This window comes from Thalassophryne amazonica, chromosome 3 (genome assembly GCF_902500255.1).
Source record: "Thalassophryne amazonica chromosome 3, fThaAma1.1, whole genome shotgun sequence".
NCBI lineage: Eukaryota > Metazoa > Chordata > Actinopteri > Batrachoidiformes > Batrachoididae > Thalassophryne > Thalassophryne amazonica.
Window position 1 is genome coordinate 97814945 of NC_047105.1, and position 13332 is coordinate 97828276.

The 13332-nt window shown below is 39.8% G+C and overlaps 1 protein-coding gene across 1 annotated transcript in view; it reads right to left on the reverse strand.

The window, feature by feature from the left end:
* The window catches only part of prickle2b (prickle homolog 2b), a 466229-nt gene extending 459324 nt beyond the window's left edge, over positions 1-6905 (reverse strand). The window contains exon 1 of the mRNA XM_034167160.1: positions 6845-6905. Coding sequence (XP_034023051.1) covers positions 6845-6871 — 27 coding nt within the window. The 5' untranslated portion in view covers positions 6872-6905. The remainder of the gene's footprint in view (positions 1-6844) is intronic.
* Positions 6906-13332: the final 6427 nt, after the last annotated feature.

The window sequence follows — 13332 nt, forward strand, 5'->3', positions numbered from 1 at the left end:
CAGCTGTCACCCATCTACACTTCATTAGTCCACACCATAAATACCGGACGTCATCTCCACCTCGTTGCCGAGATATCAGCTACCAGTAAAGGTAAAACTCTCAGCCGTTGCTTTTGTCTTTTCTGACAAGTGTTTTTTACACAGTGTTTGCAGTCAGTTCTGTGAGTGCTCGCAGCCGGAGGCTGAGTGTGAGAGACATGGAGAGCTGACGTCCTCGCTTCCCACGCTATTCTGTGATAAGTACTCTCGACTGCTGCACGTACCTGTTTTCTGGACAGGAGGTGGAGGTGGGATCTTCACCAGCGTTGTTACTGGGTGTACACACACCCACCTCTGATTGTTTCTGCTCCTCGCCAGCAGTACCAGATCCGACGCTCGGAGACGGTGGCCACCTGGGGATTCGGGACTTGACGGCTCCAGTATTCTCCTGGTTCGGTGGCAGAGGAAATCGTGTGGTTCCGGTTCTTCTCAGGACAGACATCTTCTATCCTCGAGCCTGCCCACACGTCCCCTTTGTTGATTGACTATTATCTGACATTCTGTAATCTGCTGTTCTTGGTTGTGCTCATTCACAACAGTAAAAGTGTTCATATTTTGACTCTTTCATTGTCCGTTCATTTACGCCCCCTGTTGTGGGTCCGTGTCACGACACTTTCCCAACAAACATGCTCTCTTGTAGTTTTATCAACATTATCTAACACTATTTACAGGACATGGCTCACGTTTAACGTCCCAGTTAGCAAGACAACAAAAGTCCTCATGATCGGATTGGAAGTCTCTCCACACACATGTGCTAATAATTAGTGGTCGCTGATGGATTTTATTCCTCTCACTCTGAGCGTTAGCAGGTGCATTTCTGGAAAACATCTCACTTGGCAATTCTCTGCATTTTTCAGTGTGTGATGTACATTTTAGAATGAGCAGAAACACGATGACCGATGACTCAAACAGTGGGAAACGAATCTGCTCTGTCCAGAAACGAAGCTTCTGAGCTGCTGTTCAAAAGTGATGGCTCAGCTTTACAGACAGGAGATGACACATCCTAAACTCAACATTTTCATAGTGTCGGATTTTAGAACCTAAAGTGTGGTGATATTCTGTTTGTGTGGATGCTGGTTTACTGAAGCTGTGTACATGGACATCTGCATGACTGTTTTAACAGACTTCCTGACACGGTGATGGATTTGTTATATTGGAAAAAGTCAGAATACATTATTTCCAGGAGTTAATGGGCTTCACGTGCCACAATCATGAAAGAACTGAAGGGGGAGCTGGATTTTACCCCTTTTATGTTTTGTGGCAAGCTTTTTTTTTTTTTTTTTACTTTGAGTGTGAATTTGGAGCTGGACTGTGTGTGTTGTGCGGCTGATGAGAGGCTCTTGCCGCTGTGAATGTCTCCACAATGTTTTTCCCTTGGCAGCACATGTATTTTTTAGATTTTATTGATAACAATTAATTACGCACAAAGCTTAGCCGAGTAGAGATGGTTATTGACAGGCTGCGTTTATAACTCATGGCCGCTGGTGCACTGAATCTTTTCAGGGCTGGTGCTTTTACTGTGACTGCATCAAAATTAATGGTTTTCACTTAAAAACAAGTCATCATAACACAACATCACACTTATGTCAAATGTGGAATTAATCTGTGCCTCAGTCCTTAATATTAACAGTGACATTCCACTGAAGCGCACGCTGGGACGCTTCGAATAGCTACTTCACCCATCGGAAACACACGAGTACTTTGTTTTCAGAAGTATCCATAGCTGTTTGCTGCAAATACCGTATACTTTGAAACCGGTCATGGAACTGCACAAAGTAATCCATGTGGATCATCAGATGGTCACTAACAGCCTAAATCTAAATTGTTATGATTTCAGTGCGACATGTCCTTTCCCAAAAACTAAGATGGCAACTACTTATTCAGCAAATTTTCCTTAAATATCTTGCATAATTGGTATTTGGGGGTGTCTTTTTGAGTCTGATGGAAATCAGTAGAATAAAATGTCTCTTTTCTTCATGAAAATTGCAACTGTTTTAGTGATTTCTGTGTATACAATTAAATGTAAAAAAAAAAAAAAAAGTGAAATACAATTTTAAGATCAAATGGTTTATCTTTTAATTAAAAAAAAAAAAAAAAAAATCAGAGCTCTGTGACTGCCCAAATGTGAAACTTTATTTCGCATGAAATTCAATACAATTTACTTTTACAAAGCCAAATCAAAATTTAAGTCACCCCAGGGTGCTTCACACAAATAAGATTCAACTTTAACAACCTCCCAAGCAAGCACATTGGCAACAGAGGTAAGGAAGAACTCCCTCAGGTGTTACTGATTATACGAAACCTCAAGCAGACCACAGTCAGTGAGGTAACCATCTACTCTGGCCATACTATAGTGGGGCGGCAGAGCAAAAAAAAAAAAAAAAAAGTGTATTTTGTGGTAAAAGAACTGGATATTGGGCCATCATGAATTTTTAACATGGCATCCATGGCAGCCTTTTTTCAAAATAAAAAAATTCTCACATTGTATTGACAAATATACCACATTATTTGTGTGTCCATAAACATTCCAAAAAGGTATAGTTTCAATTATCTGTGACTGAATGTTATGGAGTTATGGGATTAAAAACCATAAAAACTGTGACAAAGGTCAATTTCAGTTTGTACAGAGGTTAAAAGTTAAAGTTGCTACAATTTTGGTTAAAAAAAAAGGTGTTTGTGAATTATTTGTTGAACTAATAGGATTAATAAATGCTATAGTTTTAATTGTGTTGAATGCTTAGTCTCCAAAGAAAAGGTCAAACAAGGTTGCTGTCCATTGGATTCTATAACATGTGACTAAGCATGACAGATGGTGCAAACTATTTCTTTTTCAAACCCTATTAACTCAACCAATAATTTGCATCACCTTATACCAAAATTGGCGCAGCTTCAACTTTTGAGCCCCGTGCATACTGAAATTGACCTTTGTCATCCTTTTAGCTGCCCCCCCCACCATTATCCAATTTTATTTTAAATATCTGGCTATTCCCCTTATTCAGGAAGTCAGGGTGGACGGCTAGATTTTGTCAAGCAACTTCCGGTTTGCCACTGCGTTGATGATTAGTTATTGTCTAGTGGTTAAGGTGTTGGGCTTGAGACCAGAGGATCCTCGGTTCAAATCCCAGCCTGACTGGAAAATCACTAAGGATCCTTGGGCAAGGTCTTTAATCTCCTATTGCTCCCAGTGTGTAGTGAGCGCCTTGCATGGCAGCACCCCCACATCAGGGTGAATGTGAGGCATTATTTGTAAAGCGCTTTGAGCATCTGATGCAGATGGAAAAGCGCTATATAAATGCAGTCCATTTACCATTTAGAAGTGTCCGAACATGAGCAGCATTAATTGTTCAGTTCGTGGGTGCTACAACAACTGGAAGAAGAGGAACCTATCGCTTTCAGAATGATGTTTTGAACATGGAAAGGAGAGATATGAGTGCTCTGGACGAGCATTTAACTTGTTCCCTCCTACATCGAAAAATGAGGATCTCCGGTGCTGGCTTAAGGTGCTCAATTTGAAAAAGCCACCCAAATGTCCCTATGTCTTTTTTTTTTTTTTTAAATGGAGAAAACCCACACCACTGGATCTTTACCCAAAGAAATGGTTGGAATACAACAGTCCGTTGAAGAAGCCACAGCGGATTCTAGTGAGACAAACGGATAAGTTGTATTTGTAGCGTTAGCTGCTATCTAATTTACTTATTTTCTGGCGTTTGATACAACCAAGCACTGCATGAAATAACACCATACGTATATTAACGTTACGGTGGTACTACTTGTCAGGTAGAATTTTAACTGGATTGTGCTTTTATACGAGCTTCAGTGGCGCTGTGCAAAGCTAGTAGTTCCTCATAGCCAAACCGTCCAGGCTGAGTGACAAAACAAAGTAGTTAAAAATAATTGAGGGCCTCTTTTTCATGTCATCTTCCCACTCTGCTATGACCCGTGGGTGAGCCAGAGTCGATCCCTTTGAGCTTTTCAAAAAGGTTTTTGTTTCTACCCATGTAATATCTTCCATTGTTCTATATTGAAAACACCCCTCAGCGGAAGTCCTAAGACAAAACAGAAATGCCTCTGTTGTAAAAGTGGGCGGGGCAGAATAAGGTGAATGTGTGTACCGAATTTGGTGCTTTTATCAAAAATGCACAATTGTTATGGAAACTTTAGCTAAGCTGCACCACTACTAACAAAAACATAATAAAACAAAAACACAAGGCGGAATTGTGGAACATGTAGAGAAATGTCGCAGCTAAGCAACCATGTACATACTGAGTCCACTTATCACAAATACGGATGGTTCAAAAGTCAGCCAAGAGAGGAAGAGCACAGTCCCAGTAAAATGGACTACAAGTCAGTGACAATTTCTTTGAACTACATGGTGGTCCGTTAACTCATAGTAGAGTTGGGGCAGATTGCCTTGAAAGACAAAGTTACTGAATACAAATTGCATGGCTATTTTTGTAATTAGTAATGCAATCCATTAGATTACAAAAAGTAATGTAATCTGAATACTTTTGGATTACTTTAAAATCATACAAAGAAAAAAAATGGATATGACCACAAATATTCTTTTTTCTCTTTATCTCATAGCAAATTAAAAATTTAACCAAGGTCTCTCAAAAGATGTTTTTTTTCCCCTCAAAACGAATCGCACAAATTTTACTTAACATTAATGTCTTGTGGCGCAATTTGCAAACTCAAAATAATTACAATATTGTCAGAAATCAAAGACTGTGTTTGTGTTGTTTGTACACACTAAAATAGCCAGTGTTAAATTAACACCACCAGCTCGTTATTGTAAATAAGAATTTCTTAACTTACTTGGTTAAATAAAGGTTAAAATCAAATTAAAAACACTGCCAGTGTACATATTGTCCCACTCTGGCCAGAGTAGGACCATATGTACACTGACAGTGTTAATTTAACACTGGTGATTTTACTGTGTATGGATGTTTGTTGCTGCCTGGCGTTATTCCACCAACAGCTCCGCTGAAATGGGTCTGATCGCTGCCAAACTGTCCCAGGGAATGAATTATCATAGCCTTCTGGATTGGGTATTTTTGAGTTGATGTTTTGTGACACTGTCACGAGTGGGCCGATTTCTTTGTTCTTTATTTCTCCAAAGTTTCATCTTTTCCACCACGACTTTCATTAACATTTCGGTGACCGCAAGAGTTCAGTGCGATTGCCAATGACAGGTCTACTCTTTTGGAAATAAGAACAAATCACCACCAAACGAGGAAAAATGTACACGGTCTGTATATAAGGGTGGCTATTTCTAAGTGTAGCTAAAGTAAGATATCTGCAGGGGTGTAAGGTGTTCTGGATGGAGAGGTGAGGATCATTTAATTACAAAACTTAATGTTGTTGACAGAACTTCACCACCCAGCCTTATGCAGATATTACATATACATACATCTTCAATTGCTTATCCGGGATTGAGTTCTCACGGGGGGCTGGAGCCTATCCTAGCAGTCAAAGGGCGTGAGGCAGGGTACTAGAGGTGGGCGGATCAATCCTAATATCGATACCAACGCTGGTATTGATATTGAACGATCCTCATGTAAAAAGATCGATACTCAAGCTTTTTTTCTCTCCCGCATGCACTGACTGCTGCACACGTATGGAAGTAAATCTCTGCCATCAGAGTTTTAATTTGAATTTTGAAGGGTGAATATTTTTAGCATCAAAATCAGCGTTTGAAGTTGAATTTCTAAGGTTGAATTTGTTTAGCATCAAAATATTCAGCCTCAAAAACGTAAACCTAAAAAAATTCAACCTCAAAAAATAGAAAAGCAGGGAGAAGCAATTGATCCCTGTCTCAATCATCCAACGTCACAGACGTACTTCCATACATAAATGTTGGATGATTGAGACAGGGATCAATTGCTCTTCCCTGTTTTTCTATTTTTTGAGGTTGAATTTTTTGAGTTTGAATTTTTTTTTTTAGGTTGAATTTTTTTTTTTTTTAGGTTGAAGTTTGAGGCTGAATAATTTGATGATAAAAATATTCAACCTTAAAAATTCAAATTCAAACCCCGATGGCACAGATTTACTTCCATACACACGCAGATTCATCAAAGTCTACTCTCTGTCTGTTAGAGCAGCGCTGCGCTGTGTCACACAACACGGAGCAGGACAAGGGTGCGCTGCTCCGTGTTGTGTGACACAGCGCAGCGCACCCTTGTCCCTAGGTCTTTTGGATCCTTTGGATCTATGAAGCTTACATATGAAAAAGTATCATGTCGACGATATTGGGCCTGTATTTACTTGGTATCGGATCAATACCAAAATTCCTGGTATCGCCCACCTCTACAGGGTACACCCTGGACAGGACGCCACTGTCACAGGGCCACGTATTAATGTTACAATAGCAAAATTATTAAAGCACATTATTCAGAAAACAATATGTCTACATGCATATTTGTTCTCCTACTACTTGGATTTGGAAATCTTTTTCACAATATAAAATGCCCATTAAAAAAAGAAAGAAAGAAATCAGAATTGGATTTTTTCCATTTAACCATTCACATTCATTTTATGTAATCTTTTGCATTATGCTTTCTAACCAACAGGTATTTCTGCTAATAATCTTTTTTTTTTTCCAAAATATACTGCAAGCCACAGTATACAGACAAGGAATGACCACTGAGTCTATTTCCAGATTTACAGCAGGGTCCTCATAAGTCCCACACTCATTCAAGTTACACATCCATTCATAACACCTCAAATACAATGAAACTCCGCATGAACACAAATGCATGATTACAACACAGTATTAGAAGTTAAAGCTTTGAGTGAGAACACATACCTGGAAAGTGTAATCACTTGTTGCCATGTGTAATTTGTTGTTGTTGCTTTGAGCTTCTTGGTGAGGTTGGTGCACAATGGCTGGTTTCAAAGCAGACTGAGGCTTTGAGGGCTCCATGGAGACGACAAACTAAGTGACACCAAAACACACATGGGTTGAATGCACACATTTCTTAAAGCCACTCAGTCATGTCCCACTGTCTATATTTTCTCTCATGATCAGTTCGTTTTGGTTTCACATAAGTTCCCCCCCCCCCCAAAAAAAACACACACACCACATTTGACAGATTTAGTATCTTATTCATGTTTTACATAATGTTGTGGTTAGTTGTATGTTAGACACACACGTAACACGTAATGTTAGATACAGTTCATCTGTGTCTGTTTACAAAAACAGAGCAGAGAGACGATTTTGCACTTGTGCAAAAATGTGTAACCAAGAAGCACACTAAAAACATACACCTTTATGAGTAAACACACAAGGCAGCTTGGATGTGTATTGGACATGGGAGTGAACAATCAAGTCTGACACTTATTTTATTTAGTTGTGGTTTCAACAGGCTAATAAATATCAATTCTGTGCTGTTATTTGTATAATTTTTACGTACTTATTTAAAGCCCTTCCACACGGGCATGATAAAGGATTATTAGCCGAGCAAGTGAGGTTAATAATTCATTTATTATATGGTTGTTCGGAGCTGTGTTTTCATCTTGCTGGTATTCATTTTGCGCTTTGAGTTTGTTTGCTGTTAATTCGTCCGAATCAAACTTGTCAGTGTGATAAAATTCACTCAGAATGGTCCTCTTCGTCGCTCATAATTTCTGTGTTCGCGTTTTGCTAAATTGTAAACAAAGTTGCAAATCTGATACGAGATCTGAAATGATTGTCATGGTAATGGTCTGATATGGGAAAATATCAGACCGGAAATCAGCCAATCAAAGCGCGCGTACCATCGTAGCCATATAATAATGCAGCATACCGTTTATGCCAAGCTTATTCAGCCTTACGTAGCACAACTGTGAGGGAAGCAAAGGGGTCTTCGAAATGGATGCAAAATATTAACTGTTTAATTTTTTTTGCGTACTTTCGCCATGGAGCATTGTACACAGAAGGCATATTTATATGAATTTTGAAGTCACCAACAATCAATATCAGCATGGGTTGCCAAATTAGAGATAAACCAAATTCATAGTATGGGCCCAGAGGCTTACATACAGTGAAAAAATAGCATGGTTGATTTTTAATTATTCATAAGCACTACAGGTTCTCTAATCAACTGCTTTGTGACCTGCTGTGTAGTCCTAATGTTGCCCTCCCTGTAGAACTCTGTTTGCAGATAAGATGGCAACACCTTCCCCAGTAGGGTGAAGGCCGTTCAGCATCAGCAAGCCACGGCAACCCCAAAAAAGGCCCAGTTATCAATTAAATGAAAGCCTTGCCATCTACAAAACTAAATCAGGCACCTAGTCAGCAAAGTCAGCCTGCTAAATGACTCATTACACCAAGAGGAGAGGGGACCAGAGCCTATTAATTAAGGATGTCCCAATCCGATCACGTGATTGGAAATCGGGCCCGATTACGTGGTTTCAGACTTGATTGAAATCGGACGTTGCATCCTGATCAGGAATCCGATATACAACTCCTGGCAATAATTATGGAAACACCAGCCTCGGAAGATGTTCATTCAGTTGTTTAATTTTGTAGAAAAAAAAGCAGATCACAGACATGACACAAAACTAAAGTCATTTCAAATGGCAACTTTCTGGCTTTAAGAAACACTATAAGAAATCAGTGGCAGTCATTAACGGTTACGTTTTTAGACCAAGCAGAGGTAAAAAAATATGGACTCACTCAATTGAGGAATAAATTATAGATTCATGAAAAACAAAAGAATGCTCCAACACATCACTAGTATTTTGTTGCACCACCTCTGGCTTTTATAACAGCTTGCAGTCTCTGAGGCATGGACTTAATGAGTGACAAACAGTACTCTTCATCAATCTGGCTCCAACTTTCTCTGATTGCTGTTGCCAGATCAGTTTTGCAGGTTGGAGCCTTGTCATGGACCATTTTCTTCAACTTCCAAAGATTTTCAATTGGATTAAGATCCGGACTATTTGCAGGCCATGACATTGACCCTATGTGTCTTTTTGCAAGGAATGTTTTCACAGTTTTTGCTCTATGAAAAGATGCATTATCATCTTGAAAAATGATATCATCCCCAAACATCCTTTCAATTGATGGGATAAGAAAAGTGTCCAAAATATCAACGTAAACTTGTGCATTTAGTGATGATGTAATGACAGCCATCTCCCCAGTGTCTTTACCTGACATGCAGCCCCATCATCAGACTGTGGAAATTTACATGTTCTCTTCAGGCAGTCATCTTTATAAATCTTATTGGAACGGTACCAAACAAAAGTTCCAGCATCATCACCTTGCCCAATGCAGATTCGAGATTCATCAGTGAATATGACTTTCATTCAGTCATCCACAGTCCACGATTGCTTTTCCTTAGCCCATTGTAACCTTGTTTTTTTCTGTTTAGGTGTTAATGATGGCTTTCGTTTAGCTTTTCTGTATGTAAATCCCATTTCCTTTAGGCGGTTTCTTGGCGCAACAGCTCTCCAAGGTGTGATCACTCCTTTTTAGATGCCGACTAACGAGCAGATCTGATTTGATGCAGGTGTTAGTTTTGGGGATGAAAATTTACAGGGTGATTCCATAATTTTTTCCTCAGAATTGAGTGAGTCCATATTTTTTACCCTCTGCTTGGTCTAAAAAAGTAACTGTTACTGACTGCCACAATTTTTTTTCCTGATTTCTTATAGTGTTTCTTAAAGCCAGAAAGTTGCCATTTGAAATGACTTTAGTTTTGTGTCATGTCTGTGATCTGCTTTTTTGTCTACAAAATTAAACAACTGAATGAACATCATCCGAGGCCGGTGATTCCATAATTTTTGCCAGGGGTTGTAGATTTTATCCTCATTATTTTGATCAGCGCTATTTCAGGCTCATTATTGCAGATTAACGGACCTTTCACGCGTCGGAAGCGTCAGAGGCGTGAGACGCGTCGCTTTAGTTCGGCTTTTGACGTGACGCTTCTGACGGGAGCGCGCATTGCCGCGTGTCGGCAGGCTGATGCAGTCAAAGTTCAACCCAATCTTTTTTTTTTTTTTTTTAATTGAACAAAAGAAAAAACATAAGTTCAACCGGACAGAGGTGGGGGGAGTTACGTGCGCAAGTTTCTTTCGGTGAACTGCTGTTTGTGTGTTTACGCACTCAGCCTGACGCCTCGATGGAATGACAAGAGGATGATGGACACTTTCCCACCGAAACTCTTGCTCAGTCATCCTTCCGTGTGCAGCAGGACCGGTGCTGACCAAATCCTCAGGACGACGATCTGTCATCTGATTAACAAAAAGAAAAAACAACAAATCGTCCTGTGATCGTTTGTCTGCAAAATGGAGCGAGAGATGGTGTGTGCACGAGCGACATGCACAATCATCACATTTAGAAGCGCGTCTTAAAGAGCTTCCGTCTTCATTCACGTTCACTGCGTTGCTCTGAACTTGTTGAACACTGATAAAGCATCAGAGGGGTACACTGAGGACTGTCAGAACACAAATGTAAGTTTTTTTTTCCTTTTACTTTTCAAGTTGACTTTTGAACTTTCGATGCTCTGAGCTGTGACGTAGCTTCACGCTGTCCAATAGGAACGACGCGTTGGGCCAAAACACAGAAGACTAGTGGCAGAAACCACTGACCTGTACAAATGATAAATGGACTGCATTTATATAGCGCTTTTACAACACCTGGCAAAAATTATGGAATCACTGGCATCAGAGGATGTTCATCCAGTTGTTTAATTTTGTAGAAAAAAGCAAATCAATCAATCAATCAATTTTTTTATATAGCGCCAAATCACAACAAACAGTTGCCCCAAGGCGCTTTATATTGTAAGGCAAGGCCATACAATAATTATGTAAAACCCCAACGGTCAAAACGACCCCCTGTGAGCAAGCACTTGGCTACAGTGGGAAGGAAAAACTCCCTTTTAACAGGAAGAAACCTCCAGCAGAACCAGGCTCAGGGAGGGGCAGTCTTCTGCTGGGACTGGTTGGGGCTGAGGGAGAGAACCAGGAAAAAGACATGCTGTGGAGGGGAGCAGAGATCGATCACTAATGATTAAATGCAGAGTGGTGTATACAGAGCAAAAAGAGAAAGAAACAGTGCATCATGGGAACCCCCCAGCAGTCTACGTCTATAGCAGCATAACTAAGGGATGGTTCAGGGTCACCTGATCCAGCCCTAACTATAAGCTTTAGCAAAAAGGAAAGTTTTAAGCCTAATCTTAAAAGTAGAGAGGGTGTCTGTCTCCCTGATCTGAATTGGGAGCTGGTTCCACAGGAGAGGAGCCTGAAAGCTGAAGGCTCTGCCTCCCATTCTACTCTTACAAACCCTAGGAACTACAAGTAAGCCTGCAGTCTGAGAGCGAAGCGCTCTATTGGGGTGATATGGTACTACGAGGTCCCTAAGATAAGATGGGACCTGATTATTCAAAACCTTATAAGTAAGAAGAAGAATTTTAAATTCTATTCTAGAATTAACAGGAAGCCAATGAAGAGAGGCCAATATGGGTGAGATATGCTCTCTCCTTCTAGTCCCCGTCAGTACTCTAGCTGCAGCATTTTGAATTAACTGAAGGCTTTTTAGGGAACTTTTAGGACAACCTGATAATAATGAATTACAATAGTCCAGCCTAGAGGAAATAAATGCATGAATTAGTTTTTCAGCATCACTCTGAGACAAGACCTTTCTGATTTTAGAGATATTGCGTAAATGCAAAAAGGCAGTCCTACATATTTGTTTAATATGCGCTTTGAATGACATATCCTGATCAAAAATGACTCCAAGATTTCTCACAGTATTACTAGAGGTCAGGGTAATGCCATCCAGAGTAAGGATCTGGTTAGACACCATGTTTCTAAGATTTGCGGGGCCAAGTACAATAACTTCAGTTTTATCTGAGTTTAAAAGCAGGAAATTAGAGGTCATCCATGTCTTTATGTCTGTAAGACAATCCTGCAGTTTAGCTAATTGGTGTGTGTCCTCTGGCTTCATGGATAGATAAAGCTGGGTATCATCTGCGTAACAATGAAAATGTAAGCAATACCGTCTAATAATACTGCCTAAGGGAAGCATGTATAAAGTGAATAAAATTGGTCCTAGCACAGAACCTTGTGGAACTCCATAATTAACTTTAGTCTGTGAAGAAGATTCCCCATTTACATGAACAAATTGTAATCTATTAGACAAATATGATTCAAACCACCGCAGCGCAGTGCCTTTAATACCTATGGCATGCTCTAATCTCTGTAATAAAATTTTATGGTCAACAGTATCAAAAGCAGCACTGAGGTCTAACAGAACAAGCACAGAGATGAGTCCACTGTCCGAGGCCATAAGAAGATCATTTGTAACCTTCACTAATGCTGTTTCTGTACTATGATGAATTCTAAAACCTGACTGAAACTCTTCAAATAGACCATTCCTCTGCAGATGATCAGTTAGCTGTTTTACAACTACCCTTTCAAGAATTTTTGAGAGAAAAGGAAGGTTGGAGATTGGCCTATAATTAGCTAAGATAGCTGGGTCAAGTGATGGCTTTTTAAGTAATGGTTTAATTACTGCCACCTTAAAAGCCTGTGGTACATAGCCAACTAACAAAGATAGATTGATCATATTTAAGATCGAAGCATTAAATAATGGTAGGGCTTCCTTGAGCAGCCTGGTAGGAATGGGGTCTAATAAACGTGTTGATGGTTTGGATGAAGTAACTAATGAGAATAACTCAGAACAATCGGAGAGAAAGAGTCTAACCAAATACCGGCATCACTGAAAGCAGCCAAAGATAACGATACGTCTTTGGGATGGTTATGAGTAATTTTATCTCTAATAGTTAAAATTTTGTTAGCAAAGAAAGTCATGAAGTCATTACTAGTTAAAGTTAATGGAATACTCAGCTCAATAGAGCTCTGACTCTTTGTCAGCCTGGCTACAGTGCTGAAAAGAAACCTGGGGTTGTTCTTATTTTCTTCAATTAGTGATGAGTAGAAAGATGTCCTAGCTTTACGGAGGGCTTTTTTATAGAGCAACAGACTCTTTTTCCAGGCTAAGTGAAGATCTTCTAAATTAGTGAGACGCCATTTCCTCTCCAACTTACGGGTTATCTGCTTTAAGCTACGAGTTTGTGAGTTATACCACGGAGTCAGACACTTCTGATTTAAAGCTCTCTTTTTCAGAGGAGCTACAGCATCCAAAGTTGTCTTCAATGAGGATGTAAAACTATTGACGAGATACTCTATCTCCCTTACAGAGTTTAGGTAGCTACTCTGCACTGTGTTGGTATATGGCATTAGAGAACATAAAGAAGGAATCATATCCTTAAACCTAGTTACAGCGCTTTCTGAAAGACTTCTAGTGTA